Here is a 15894-nt window from a genome sequence, read left to right on the forward strand (position 1 = left end):
ACAAGCAAGGATGACTGGCAACAGAAAGGTCTGAATTCGCTAGAGCGGTTGGTCATGGGTGAGAATGCTGATGTGACTTTATTGTTAAAAAATGTGAAAACGAATATGACACAAACGTGACATTTTAAAATATCATTTCAGTACAGTGAGGATATCATGCAAATTGGAATAACTGATTCGTGATTTCCTCACCTTAAGGAGATGCATCTGGGCTGGTCAAAAAAAAACAAAACTATATGCATCTGGGATTTTCCCATTTATTTCATACTTGGATCCGCGGATCATTCCCTTTATTTTGCCAAACAAATAATGCTAAACAAAAATTCCCTTCTTCCCCGGGAAGGCGGGTTCTTGCGAAGTTCCTGCGGGCCGAAAACCTCGAGAATATAATCAAGGCGCGAAGCCCGGGATTAGAGTATCTAATCGAAACGCGTTTCTTTCATTTTCTACTGACAGAAGATTGTCTAGTTGTCCGTGAATATGATAAAATAAAATGTAATAATAATTCAGCTGATACAAACGAAGGCTTAACTTGTTCCCACAAACCAAATCACCATTCCCTTCGTCTCGGTCTCTTGGTAAGCTCAGTTTCTTCCTCTTCCCCTTGACCTTTTCCACTTCCTTGTACTTCCTTTCGGTACGTTTTCGACTTCTTTCTTGGCTGGGTAGCTTCATATTTCTTTGAATCTATCAGTTTTTATGATGATCTTTTTCCTTATCGTTTTTTTCTGAGGTTTGTACCTTGATCCTGCTCTCTCGACCAATCTGTCCCTCCCTATGATAGATTGCTAATTTTGAAGTTTAATTAATTTAGAATCTCGTTCTATATACTTGGAGTTCTTTGCTAGTTGTGGATTTCATCGCCGTCAAAATGACGTTAATGTCTATTATGGATACTTTTACTGCTTTGTCGGGTGATATTAAACCTTGTTGATTTGCTGATTAGACTAAAATTTAGGAGAATATATGCAGGTTGACTTCGATTCACATTATTAAGGATTCAAATATCAGAGCCAGTTCTTGTATCTTGTGCTAGCAGATGAAGAGGGCTTAGTCGCTTAGATCCGAATCATTGAAGTAAGGGAAGAATTTCAACCAAGTGTGAAGCTTTATGGGGAATACTTGTGTTGGTCCGAGCATTTCCAAAAATGGTATACTTCAATCAGTTTCTGCTGTGATATGGAAATCCCGTGCACTCGATGATGCATCAGTTTCTAATGGAGGAACACTAAATGAGGAAACAGCTAGAGAACCGGAACCATCGTCCATGCCCGTCCAATGCAAGCCCCCTGAGCAAATGACTATGCCAAAACCGGAAGTGAAACCGGAAGAGAAGCCAGAACCCAATCCAGATGCCAAATCGGACCAAGATCAGAAATCTAAGCACAGGAAACCTACTTCGATAAAAAGGGTGTCCAGTGCAGGGCTCCGTGTTAGTTCTGTATTACAAACAGACACTGGTAATTTCAAGGAGTTTTATACTCTGGGGAGAAAACTGGGAGCGGGTCAGTTTGGGACAACATTTTTATGCGTGGAGAAAGCAACGGGCAAAGAGTATGCCTGTAAATCTATGGCAAAAAGGAAGATGGTAACTGACGAGGATGTTGAGGATGTGAGAAGAGAAATTCAGATAATGCATCACTTGGCTGGGCATCCTAATGTTATATCCATCAAAGGTGCTTATGAAGATGCACTAGCTGTTCATGTTGTGATGGAGTTATGTGCAGGTGGTGAGCTTTTTGACAGGATTATTCAGCGTGGACACTATACAGAAAGAAAGGCAGCCAACCTAATCAGGACTATAGTTGGGGTTGTGGAAGCTTGTCATTCTCTTGGTGTGATGCACAGGGATCTTAAACCTGAAAACTTTCTCTTTGTCAATCAGCAGGAGGATTCTCCTCTCAAAACCATAGACTTCGGATTATCTATATTTTTCAAACCAGGTATTTTCTGATGTCCATGCAAATCAATACCATTTGAAATCAGCTTTGCATAAATTCAAATATATTCATGCAAAAACACGAGTGTGCTTGTGCACACAGAGACCTAAAAAAGAAACAGGGTGGGAGAAGGGGGATTTTCCTCTGACATTGTTTTTCTGTATTTGCATTTGGAATTAAGATATTATGAACTGGTAGATGACTTCAGTTATACCGAATTTCATGTTTATCTTAACTTTTTGTGGGAAAATAATTCGCCGGCTATTTTCCGCTTTCTGTACTTCTTTTTGGGGAATATTATGAGATGCAAAGAGATGCTCGTCTTATTTTTAACTTCTTTTTTGGTCTTAAGACCTATAGTCTAAAGGGCTTCGTAATCTTTAGCATTATTATATCTTTGAAATGCAGATTCCACTATTATCTCGATCATAGGCCCTCATACGATCTGTCAGTCTTTGCTTTCATGCATTGCTGTGAAGCTGTTGTAGTTTGTAATTGTGTCTCTTTGGGGCAGGTATTGTAAAGGGGGGGATGGTTGAGAATGGATGCGTAGGAAAATCAATTTACAATATAGATCTGTGCTTTATTTGTCTATTTTAATTGGATTCTTTTTTTTTTTTTCCCATTTTCCTTTTTAATCTAGAAATTTTTTGTCCTTGCTTATTCTACATTTATTTTGATTAAACTGATGATATGAACTTTGCTGACAGCTATGGTTATTACTTTTAGCCTCAGCTAATGTTCTGTAGATTGATGAATTTTGGAAATAGTTAAGAGAAAGATTGAAGATCTTTACTGGTTAAGCAATTGTTTATACAGAAGTAGATTTGACTTTATAATAAACGGATCAGAGCTATCTAGTTTCTGAACTTTCAGGATTTAGATCAATCATAGTCACATGATGTGTGGTACATTGGAAACAAATTATGATGGCAAACAATTGGTTTTCTCACTATAAATTTTTTGGGTAACATGAGGACCACCTTTTTGGTTTTCTAAAGCTATACTATCTAATTTGAAGTTCCATTAAAAGCTTTTTTCCCCCCCTTTCCCCCTTCTTTCTGGGGTGAAGAAGCTTCATAAAGCTTGAAGCAATATATTGAGACCATGGAGAGAAAGTAATGGCCATTCTCTTTCAGGTGATATGTTCACTGATGTGGTTGGCAGCCCTTATTATGTTGCCCCAGAGGTTTTGCGAAAGCGTTATGGCCCAGAAGCAGATGTCTGGAGTGCTGGGGTAATCCTTTACATTCTTTTGAGTGGAGTACCTCCATTTTGGGCAGGTGAGCACTTTTAGATTTGTCTGGACTGTCATTTTGGCCTATTATCTTGGGAACTTATCTATTACTTTATTTTTCTGATTCTTAATTTACTCTCCTATTTCTGAATCCTCATCATGGTTTTGCAGAAAGTGAGGAAGGGATATTTAAAGAGGTTCTGCATGGTGATCTTGACTTTTCATCTGACCCCTGGCCTAGCATTTCTGAAAGTGCCAAAGATTTAGTAAGGAAAATGCTTGTTCGTGATCCTAGAAGGCGGCTGACTGCACATCAAGTTTTATGTAAATATAGTTCAATTATCATAGTTGCTGCTAAATGATTAATTAATCATGATTTTGGCATTGCTTGGACCCTTGCTTTGATACAGGAATTGATTGAAAAATGTTACTGTCTAATGCTTCGCCGCAATGTCCTGGTGAAAATTTGGTGTCAGAAACAGACCTATCTATATGTCATTAATTCTCTCTTCGATGATCTAAATAAATAATGAACATTATCCTGCTAGATATAAAAGCTATGATGCTTTTGGTTAGGAAATGTTTGTGGTTTGTTTCTCAAACACTTGTCTTTTTGAGTTCTTGGTATATAGGAGATATCTTTGATCTTGAAAAGTCTTGTGGACGTAGAAGTTCTAAAAATGTCAAAATTCATTTTTAATGTCCAGCCTTTACCTACCCTTTCAATCAATATATTTGACATGTGTCCCAACTCTCATTCGATCATATCTTGTAGCTGAATCTTCAATTTATCAGTGGAATATGTTATGCTTGTCCACTCTAAGCTGAATATAACAATATATTCTGTTTTCTAAGATTTGAACCACAGTCTAGCATTTTGTAATGTTATATAACACATAAAATACCCATGATAAAATACTTTCACAAGGACATGCCAAAATCAGTATTTGCATTATTTGGTGCCAAAATCCTAAAGTACTTTCATAAGTGCATAGTGATAAAAGCACGTCCTTATGATTTTGGCACCAAATAATGTAAATGCTAACTTTCCTCAAGTTCTTTCTGTTGATTTTGTACCCACTGTATGCCATATTTACATCTTGGTGTTATGGGCTTCTCCAAAATTGCTCATTATTTATTTATTTATTTTTGGATTGTAACGTTAATATATAAAGAAACTCAAAGAAAGTTACTTCTGGCTTCTTTTTTTAAATAATTATTGTCCAAATTTGAAATAGAATGTCATTATAAGGAAACTTATCTATTTCCTGCAGGTCATCCTTGGATTCAAGTTGATGGCGTAGCTCCTGATAAACCACTTGATTCTGCTGTATTAAGTCGCTTGAAGCAATTCTCTGCTATGAATAGGTTCAAAAAAATGGCTCTTATAGTAAGTCTCTACATTTTTAAGCATGGGTGTCGTTCTTTACATAAACAGTTGGTGCAGTATGATGAAGATGAAATTAATGTTGCTGGGTAATTTTTGAATTAGTTTTTAATTATATCTGTTTTTATGTAAATCATTTGTTGTCAGTTTTGTCATTTCATGTTATTTTATCGGTATGAGGTTTTTGTTTTAGCATTTTAATTAGGTTTCTGTATTTCTGTTATATTAGTCTGTAATTATTATTCTATCAACCCTTTTTAATATTGATTAATAATATTAAACTGTATAAAAATATTGAATCAATTCAGAGGGTTCTCTACCTGCTATGTTTCACAAGTGCCAAAGTTGATAACTGATAACTAATTGTAAAATTATCCCTAATTATTAATTACAAATGATGAAGTCAAAAGGTTGTTGAATTATAAAATAATTAGATTTATGTAGGAAATCACGGTGATTAAGGAGATTTGATATGCCATTATTATAGGAGTTTAAATTTCAAATTGTTTCCAGATTACAGTAGCTTGATTCTCGGCCCCTCTTTAATAGGCCTGTTGTATTCATTCAGTATATAATCACTCCTGTACATACCAAATAGGATTAAGGAAGAAGTTTACTCCATTGTCGTCTCCTTTCCTTCATGGTATCAGAGCAAGGGGGGGCGACATCTGAATCTTCCGACACTGAGATGGAGTCGAACACGCAGCCAGAGACGATACCCAAAAAATCGGCTCAGGCGACTGGTGATTCCTCCGCAAATGGCGCCTCGCGCCTCGTCGCTGCTGGGTTTGAAGGCTCGGCGGTGCTCATTGTTCCAGAAAAACTCTCGGGAGAGAATTACCGAGAATGGGCTCAATCCATGCGCCTTGCACTCGACGGTCGTGGCAGACTTGGACACGTCACCGGCGAGACAGCTCCTCCTCCACCGTCTGACGTCAACGCATTGAGGAGCTGGAGATCCGAAAATGCATTAGTGTCCTCCTGGTTGGTGAATACGATGATTCCCACGGTGAAGAAGAGCTTTATGTTCTTACCGACTGCACGAGACATCTGGGAAGCCGCGAGAGAAGCTTACGGGGACGGTCAAAGTGCTGCCCAAGTATTCGAAATAAAGACCAAGCTGTGGCAGCTGAGGCAAGATTCCCGTAGCCTGAATGAATACTACCTGGAAAAGGTTTCTTTATGGCAGGAATTAGACTTAATCAGTGAAGAAAAGTGGCGGTGCGCAGAGGATGCCACTAGTCACAGAAAGAAAGTTGAGAATGAGCGCTTATTCGAACTACTCGCTGGACTAAATTCAGCATTTGATGATATTAGGGGACGGATTCTAAGCCAAGAACCACTGCCATCAGTCCGTGAAGGATTCGCAATACTACGCAGAGAAGACTCACGTAGAAAGGTCATGCTCACGGGAGACCCAGCACCTAGAAATAGTGCCACCGAGGTATCTGCCCTTGCTGCCCGTTCTGTTGAACCACGACATGGCAAGAATCGCCCCATTTGTGAACACTGCAAAAAGACAGGACACACTAAGGAAACCTGCTGGGATTTACATGGGAAGCCACCTGATTGGAAGCCCAAGAAGGGTAGGGGTCGTGGTTTTGTGGCAGAAGCTTCAAGAACTGATGAACCAAGTACCTCCTCGTCTATCCAAAACAGTGACCCACTCAACAAAATTCTGGAAATGCTTACCACTATGCAGAATAATCAACAATCTCATAAACAGCCTATTGCTACGGTGGTCAAACGAGGTAATTTCTTCAAAGCATTGGCAACCATTAAAGGTATGAGCACTGGTAATTGCTGGATAATAGACTCAGGGGCTTCTGACCATATGACAGATGATGCTTCGTTATTTTCTTCCTACACCCCAGCTAAGACTCGACTCACTGTTAAGATTGCTGATGCTTCTGATTCTCTAGTAGTTGGCATTGGAAGTGTTAAAATTTCTGCCACTTTAACGCTTCGCTGTGTACTTCATGTACCAAATTTGAAATGTAACTTAATATCTGTTAGCCAATTAGCAAGAGATGAACGGTGTAACGCTAATTTCTTTGCTACTCATTGTGTATTTCAGGATCTGCTCACGGGGATGACGATTGGCACTGCGAAGGTGTTTGATGGACTTTACTACTTAGATGAAAGTAATGATCAGCATGTTAAGTTTTGCAATAAAGTGTCTCTCCCTAGGACTAGTGAATTGGAGTTATGGCACAAACGTTTAGGACATCCAAATATTCATTACATGTCTCAAATGTTTCCCTCAATTTGCTCAAATAAAGATTGCACTAATTTTTGTTGTGACTCTTGTGAATGGCCAAACATCATCGAACCTCTTTTCAACGGGTTCCTTATCAGGCTTCCACACCTTTTGCAACTATCCATAGTGACTTGTGGGGTCCCTCGCGTGTGTCCAATCGCACTCATTCAAAATGGTTTGTCTCATTTATCGATGATCACACACGGGTCAGTTGGGTTTTCTTACTTAAAGATAAAACTGAGGTCTATCAAACTTTCATAGATTTCTACCATATGATCCAAACCCAGTTTCAAACCACCATCAAAACTCTTCACACTGACAATGGCACAGAGTACTTCAATAAGAGCCTTTCTACTTTCCTAAAAGATCACGGCATTTCCCATAAAAGCTCCTGCCCTTATAGTCCTCAACAGAACGGTATCGCAGAACGGAAAAACAGGCACATTCTTGAAACCGCTAGGGCACTTATGTTCAGTACTAATGTCCCAAAATACTACTGGAGTGATGCTGTTCTCACAGCAACATTCCTCATAAATAGAATGCCCAGCAAACCCCTGTCTTTTCGCACACCTTTACAAGTCCTACATGATCACTACCAAATTCCATACCTAGCAAACACCTTACCCTTGAGAGTATTTGGTTGCACTACTTATGTTCACCTTCATCACTCAAACAAACTTGATCCTAAGGCCCTACGCTGTATCTTTCTCGGTTACTCTGCCTCTCAAAAGGGATACAAGTGTTATGATCCAGCAACAAAACGTCTCTTTGTCACTTGTGATGTCAGTTTCCATGAAACCATTCCCTACTATCCTAAACATTCAATTCAAGGGGAGAATTGGAGCGAATTGAATGACAAAAGTGACACCACCAGTATCCCCATTATACCTGATCTACAGCTGGAACCCCAACTCGTGTCCGAAATGCCTTTAGAAACCTTACTTGACACCCCCACACCTGAGGAACACGAAAAGGAGGAAGTGCCTAGTGATACAGGAAAATCTAATCCAGGGGGAGACACTACCAAAGCTGTAAAATTCTATACAAGGAAAAACAAGATAAGTGAAGTCCCTCAGGCACCCCGTATGAGCCAAGAAGCAGAACCGGAGGCAGACCTGGAAAAAAGGCAAGAGGTAGCTAATGATGAGGAGCTATATAGTGGTAATGAGAAAGTTGATAATGAGAAAGTTGATCTTGATTTGCCTATTGCAGTGAGGAAACAGCCTAGAACAAGGCATCCAATCGAAAGATTTGTTTCATATAAAGCACTTTCCTCGAAGTATCATGCTTTTATCTCATCTCGACAGTGTCAAAGTTCCAAATAACATAGATGAAGCACTCGCCATTCCTGAATGGAGGCAAGCAGTTATAGAGGAATGGAGGCTTTGAAAAGAAATGGAACATGGGAGGTAGTAGATCTACCAAAAGGCAAGAAACCAGTTGGTTGCAAGTGGGTGTTTACCCCTAAATATCTAGCAGATGGTACTCTTGACAGGTATAAAGCAAGACTTGTTGCACAAGGCTTCTCTCAAGTGTATGGGCTGGATTATACAGAAACTTTTGCCCCTGTAGCGAAGTTAAATACAATCAGAATCCTCTTGTCCCTAGCTGCAAATTTGGATTGGTCGTTACACCAACTAGACGTCAAAAATGCTTTTCTCAATGGAGAATTGAAAGAAGAAGTGTACATGAAGTTACCTCCAGGATTTCCCGGAAGAACATCAAGGCAAGTCTGCAAACTCAGAAAGTCGCTGTATGGACTAAAACAGTCCCCTCGTGCATGGTTTGATCGCTTCACTCAAGTCCTAAGAACTCAAGGTTACATTCAAGGCCAAAGTGATCATACTCTATTCTTTAAACACCAGCATGCGAAAATCACAGTTCTAGCTGTGTATGTGGATGACATTATACTTACAGGGGATGATCTTACAGAAATTGATAGAATTAAGGGAGCGCTGGCACAAGAATTCCAAATTAAAGACCTAGGAGAGATGAAGTACTTTCTTGGAATGGAAGTAGCTAGATCAAAAAAGGGGATTTACATTTCACAACGAAAATATATCCTGGATCTCCTAAAGGAAACTAATATGATTAGTTGCAGACCAAGTGACACTCCCATCAGAGCTGACAAGATCAATGATGAGGAAGACTTGGGAAAAAATGTGGATGTGGGAAGATATCAACGCATGGTGGGGAAGTTGATCTACCTCTCCCACACGCGTCCAGACATAGCATTTGCAGTTAGTGTGGTGAGTCAACACTCGCATGATCCGAGACAGAAACACCTCAACGAGGTTTATAGGATCCTACGATACTTGAAAGGCTCTCCAAGGCGAGGACTATTATTCAGCAAATCTGATAAGAGGAAAGTTGAAATGTTTACAGATGCTGACTGGGCAGGTGACCAGGATGACCGAAAATCAACCTCAGGGTATTGCACCTTTGTTTGGGGCAATCTTGTCACATGGCGAAGTAAAAAACAAAGTGTGGTCGCTCGAAGTAGTGCAGAAGCAGAATTCAGAGCCATAGCTCTTGGAATCTGTGAAGGTATATGGGTGAAACGGGTACTTAAAGAATTAAGGATGAATGTTAACCTACCCATTAAACTCTATTCGGATAGCATGGCCGCCATCAACATCTCACACAACCCAGTTCAGCATGATCGAACAAAGCATGTGGAGATAGATAGACATTTCATAAGGGAAAAAATTGATGGAGGAACAATTGATCTGAGATACATTCCCTCAAGGGAACAAACAGCAGATTTACTCACAAAAGGGTTAGCCAAAGACAAATTTGAATACCTTGTTGGCAAGTTGGACATGACTAACATTTATGATCCAACTTGAGGGGGAGTGTAGGAAATCACGGTGATTAAGGAGATTTGATATGCCATTATTATAGGAGTTTAAATTTCAAATTGTTTCCAGATTACAGTAGCTTGATTCTCGGCCCCTCTTTAATAGGCCTGTTGTATTCATTCAGTATATAATCACTCCTGTACATACCGAATAGGATTAAGGAAGAAGTTTACTCCATTGTCGTCTCCTTTCCTTCAATTTACAATAAATCTCCTTTGTTATCATGCATTATCTTGCTGCATAAATTTGAGCGTGTGGTTACTTACGCTAAATCTGGTACATTGGACAACCTTTTTTTTTTTTGGGGGGGGGGGGGGAATTAAAATGTCTTATTTTGCCCCTTTTCATTTGATTATCATTTGCTTCTTTTTCAGGTTATTGCTGAGAGCTTATCTGAAGAAGAAATAGCTGGCTTGAAAGAAATGTTCAAGATGATAGATACAGACAATAGTGGTCAAATTACGTTCGATGAGCTTAAGGCTGGTTTGAAAAGAGTGGGTGCTAATCTTAAGGAGTCTGAAATATATGATTTGATGCAAGCAGTGAGTCTCTCTCTCTCTCGCTGTGTTTTTTTTTTCCTTTTCCCCCCTTGGGAAACAAAGAAAGTATTACTGTTTGCAAGTAACATGGAATGAATAGGATGAAAGTTTAAATCTTGTATTTGGTAAATTTTCCCAGTAAATAATGTAGATGCATAAAATTAACGTGCATTTATAGCACACGTTATCAACAAAGTATGATTGTAAACTGAGGTTGCTTTTGAATTTCTGCTCGTACTTTTTGATAATTCTAGGAATATTTTACAGGGATCTCGTTTACAGTTTGTTTGGTCATTCTATTTTGAAAATGGACTTCCCAGATGATACCTAGGAGGTTGACAGGGGCTCAATATGCTTATTAAGATATCCACGAAAAAATCATTATAATTACAAGAGTCAGGAACGTTAGTGAAGGGTTGAAGCACAACACAAAGATATGCTTGGTCACTTGAGCATACACACATATGTTGAAGAAATTATGTGAGAACAAAAATTAGGAATGACTAAGGGCCTTGGAAATTATGTGAGAATCAATAGAAGCATGGCCAAATTAAAAGGTATGAGTTTCTTTATACGGTCATGGTGTTAGGATAAATAGGGGTTGAGGGCAATACTAAACAAAATAACTTAAGTCTGTTGTTTGGCTTTTTTCTTTCCTCCTGTCTAATGTTGATTTATGGCTTGTTTGGTCATCATTGTTTCCCATTCTTGCGAGATTTCAGCCTATGAAGGTATTGTTTTCTGTTATGGAGTTGTCGAAGCTGAGTTTCACTGTGGAGTTTGTAGTAGTCTGATGTTATGGTTTAGTGTTTTTGGTTTTGGTTTTACTGTTATGTTTTGAGTGCAACCCAGACAGTTGTATGTATTGAAAACTTTGCCCTTGGCGAGGGAGTTGTGATTGGCTAGGCTTCCCCTTAAAATTTTGAGGTTTATTTTATTTAGCAATTTTCACATAGGCTTCTATAAAAACAGTCATTAAAATCTTACTCTATTTCACTTTCTCTACCTAAATGTAGGCCACAACATACTCCCAAATATTTAATATTAGTGTTTTTGTTTTGTTTTGTTAGTTTTGTATGTCAAAAAGTGAAAAAAGGAAACTTGTTTGTAATAAGGAAAGGCCCACCAACAGAAACACCCCCCCCCAAACAAAACAAAACAAAAAAAATTATACATTGGGTGTTTTCGTCAAAAACTCAACTCTCAGTTGAAAGGACAATAGATGTTGGGGACTTGGGTCATGTTACTACAATTGACAAACGCCATAAATACAAAACGGGTCGGAGTTATTGTCACGCAACTAAATGATTCGAATACTCTTGCATGTATTTTGTTGTAGGAAGATTGACCCAGATGCCATTTATTGTCTTTTGGTTTAGGGTATTCTGGTCAGATCACATTATATATACGCTTATGACTTGCCACTGATTGATATCCATATTTCTTTTTCGGCAATAGCCCTTTGCTACGATTTATAGGGCAGTTTGTGGTGTTTCTTTAGGTGTCTTGAGATCTTACCACCAACATCTTTCACATTCAACGACTTTTCTTAGCAGCACCAATCTGCATTAAATAATTTTCTCTCTGTAGTCATTTTTTATGCCAAACCCATGAACTAGGCTTGAAAAAGAACATTATGGCATCAAGTCATATGTATAGTGGTCCTGTAATGCATGGAATCTAACGTGATATGAATTGTGCAACCTCTGTAGATTATATATATTGATTAATCGTTAAAGAAGTATATATCATTAGTTTAACATTTTCAAATATTGTTTTAATTTGAATTGTAGGCTGATATTGACAATAGTGGAACTATCGATTATGGGGAGTTTATAGCTGCAACATTGAATCGAAACAAGATTGAAAGAGAAGATCACCTTGTTGCGGCCTTTTCTTACTTTGATAAGGATGGAAGTGGCTATATTACTCCAGATGAACTTCAACAAGCTTGTGAGGAGTTTGGTGTGGAAGATGTCCGCTTGGAAGAGATAATCAAGGAAATCGATCAAAATAATGTAAGTTGTTTCCACTTTTCAGTTTTTTCCTATATAAAACCGCCCCTACTAGTAGTTTTGCTTGAGCATGCTTAAATGACCTGTTTTTAAGTTACCTCTTTTCTCACGTCTTCAGGTCAAAACGGAAATTTTTTACAAGGGCTATCCGGTCTCTGTGTTATAGGAACAGTACTTCCCTTTTTATAAGATCAAGTAACTGAATTATATAGATAAAAAGTTGATTAAAATTGGTTAAAGGCAATAAGTATGTAAAAAAATATAACTTGTTTTCTTAAAACACTTGTTTATGGGTGGGGAGAGAGTGAGAGAGAGATTAACCAATAATTAGTGCAGTGACCCTAACTAATAATTAATGGGGACAAAAATTTAAAAAATACATATATACTAAAAATTTTAGACAAGTTATTAGTATTACCTATAAGTTGGAATGAGTCATTCCGTAAAAAAAATCTCGTGTGTGTGTGTGTGTGTGTGTGTGTGTGTGTGTAAGGGTGGAGGGAGTAATGACCAATGATGGCTTGATGGAATCTTATTAGAATTTCTGTGTGTAAGCTGATGAGGTTGCACCTTATTCTTTTTAATTTATGTGTGTGTGTGTGTATACATTTTTTCAAAGGTGGCTTCTTGCTAACTGGATGCGTGAAATTCATCACACTTGCCCTTTAAAAGAAGGGAAAATTGCAATAAGGTTTCACCCAAGATAATTAAATACAAAAAAATCCCCTAAAATCATCAAATTATTCTGAGGTTCCCTCATTACAAGAGATTTTATCTGTTTAATTACAAAATTGTCTTCTTTTTTTTTAAGTATGCATTGACAACTAAAAGAGCAGTTGTTAATAACTTAAGGTGTAATGATTAACAATTATTGCAGCAATTGAACTCCGTTTGGCAGTCTCTCCATGCAGAAAATGTTGCTATTATCAATTGTTTTTTCATTTTTTATATATTTATATATTTTTACGATGCAGGATGGGAGGATAGATTATAACGAGTTTGTAGCCATGATGCAGAAAGGAAATGTTCCTGTAATTGGTAGGAAGGGATTAGAAAATAGCTTCAGCATCGGTTTTAGGGGAAGGCATTAAAATTTAAAACTGTATTGTTCATATTTAGGGAGGAACATTAAGATTCTTTTCTTCTTTTTCTTCTTTTTCCCTTTTGGGTTTTGGCCCCCTGGGCTTCAAGATTTATTTAACAGGAACAAGCAGGCATGTAGGAGGCATCTATGCCTTTATTTTCTGCTGTTGTTTTTGTGCTTCCGATATAAATTTGGATTTTGTAATTTTGATATACTGTACAAATTTTAGATTTATGTAAAAACATTGTTTTCCATTATCATCATATGCCCAACGGACTGAATATTGATGGATTACCACTTTTATAAATGACTTCATTTGCAGGGTATTTGGTATGATTTTTTAAGTGATTTTGCAGGCAAGTATGTAGAAGTTTTATCTCAACTTTGTAAGAAAGTAATTTAAGTGATTGCAAGGGGGATTGCCATGGAATATGAGATGTATTCATGGATTTTTCCATAGGAGTGGGGAATAGCGGAGTGCATGCCTTTATACTTCTCTTATCCTACTATATGCGTATTCATAATACTCTTAAGGAGACAGTACATTCTAACATGTAGAGTTTTTTTTTTTTTTTTTTCAAGGTATAAGAGTTAGATAACTAAATTATATTGTCTCCAATTCTAATTATAAGAGCTAGTTAACTAATTTGAAAAGACTAAAAAAAAAAATTAAGTTAATTATTCATAGTAAATAGGTGTTGTCTTTCCTAAAATATCTTTGTTAATCAAGTGTATTGGTTAGAACTATTATTGTTAGAAGAACCATTTTGAAAAAAAAAAACATAAATATTAGAGACAAAATGAATTGAGGTTTTATATTTAGGACCAAAATAAAAATCAAATGAGATCTTATAATTAGGACCGGATATAGTAATATCAAGAAAGATTTGGGCTGCCTCCCTAAAGCTCCCAAGGGACAAATGGAAGATTTTAAATCGGAACTGTTGGTGTATAAAGAAGTCCATGGCAATTTAGAGACAAAAAGAAACCTATTAAATTTTTTTTTGTGGCTAAAGTATAGATATCTTCTTATTGGAGACAATCCTATTCAAAACACTATCAGGCACTAAATGTAGGCACCTCTCCTAGTGAGGATTTGAACCTTGGTTTGTTATGTTGTGAAGGACTAGGTCCTTCCGCTAGACACAACTTCTCTTAGTGAAACCTATTAAATTGTATCATCTTAATTTTCCTTTTATGGCGGACATTGAGGTGTTTATATCCCTCATTGCTGGTTTAATTCCAAATCTGGTTCAATTGCATCGTCCTAGTTTCCTATATTGGGTCTTTGTGCTATTTTGTTTAAACTATGGGCCCGTTTGGCATCACGTTTGGGGGCCCAAACGTGCGTTTCCATCGGGCTTCTGATGTGGCTGGGTTTTTGAGTTGTTTGGATTCACAGTGGCCCAATCTGACTTCTGAAGGCTCAGATGGACTTATGGGAGAAGTTGATTTGTGGAGCTTTTTTTTGGAGGCCGATGCGTTTGAGAAACCGTTGGTAGCATGTTAAATATTTTTACCTACCTACCCTCTGCATGTTTATTAGCTAAAAGAAAATACCCACACACGCACTCGGCACTCTGATTTTCAAACGCGATCTGAAGCTGAAAAAGGGAGCCTTGCTCACGACGTCGTCTTCTGCCATATCCCCGCCGTGCACCCGCCGTCTCTCGGCGTGTCTCCGCCGTCTCATCAGTTCCGGTTCTTGTGTGGGAGTGGGTCGTTCGGTCATTCGGTCAGTTCTGCCAGTTCGTTCGGTTGTTCTTCCTCTTCCTCTGCCTGGTTGAAGCCAGCGTCGCCGTCCATTGTCGCCGCTGTCTCCTTCCGTGTCATCTCTGGTTCTTGTGTGGGAGTGGGTGGCTTGTGGCCGTTCGTTCAGATCCTCCAAATATCGTTCGGTTGTCACTCTTCTCCCTCTGTTCGGTTGCATTCCAGGGTCGCCGTCCGTTGTCACCGCCGTCTCTCTCCCGCCGTGTCTCCGTCATGTTCCACCGTCTCCTCTGTTCTGGTTCTTTTGGACTGTGGCCGTTCGTTCAGCTCCTCCAAATACTGCTGGGTTGTTCGTTTGATCATTTCTTCCTCTGTTCGGTTGCAAGGCAGTCCGTCCGTTTTCACTGCCGCCGACCGTGTCTGCTCCTAATCCACAAGTCTCGTTCGTTCAGCTGGTAAGAGATACGTGTTTTTGGTCCTAGATCTGCTGGTCTTCGATTCATGTTGTTGGCTGCCATTGGTAGATAATTCGGACCCATAGCCTTATTGATTTTAGAAGTGTTGATCTGATGTTCTTGCTCTTGATCTGATGCTCTTTCAATTAATGTGGCCTGGCTGTCGAATGGTAGTAGTGTAGTAGGAAAAACTGATGGTAGTATGACCTGGTAGTATCGTAGGAGGCAGAACCGCTGGTCTTTGATTCTTCTGATGATGATTTGTCGTTCTGAGTACCCCTTTCCTGTTAATTATTTGTGACAAGCTTCGAAAAGTTGGCGTTTTTTTAGTTTGAAAATGTGAAGATCAGTGTTTCAATTAATGTGGCGCTTATTGTTGATGAGTATGTTTTACAAACCTAAATAT

At 38.5% G+C, this 15894-nt stretch overlaps 1 protein-coding gene across 4 annotated transcripts; it reads left to right on the top strand.

The window, feature by feature from the left end:
- The first annotated feature begins 349 nt into the window (after positions 1-349).
- On the top strand, positions 350-13617 carry LOC114754739 (calcium-dependent protein kinase 1). Of its 4 annotated transcripts, none has more exons than XM_028943557.1 (8): positions 350-578; positions 959-1943; positions 3080-3223; positions 3349-3501; positions 4452-4567; positions 10060-10227; positions 12018-12242; positions 13214-13617. In XM_028943557.1, the coding sequence occupies exons 2-8, from the start codon at positions 1112-1114 to the stop codon at positions 13328-13330; spliced, it is 1755 nt and encodes a 584-aa protein (XP_028799390.1). In that variant the 5' UTR covers positions 350-578; positions 959-1111; the 3' UTR covers positions 13331-13617. The 4 variants fall into 4 exon arrangements, with proteins under 4 accessions (XP_028799390.1, XP_028799388.1, XP_028799391.1 ...); XM_028943555.1 differs by having other exon boundaries at positions 973-1943; XM_028943558.1 differs by having other exon boundaries at positions 1040-1943.
- Positions 13618-15894: the final 2277 nt, after the last annotated feature.

This window comes from Neltuma alba, unplaced genomic scaffold (assembly GCF_004799145.2).
Source record: "Neltuma alba isolate B1F8T4 unplaced genomic scaffold, ASM479914v2 tig00010187_pilon, whole genome shotgun sequence".
NCBI lineage: Eukaryota > Viridiplantae > Streptophyta > Magnoliopsida > Fabales > Fabaceae > Neltuma > Neltuma alba.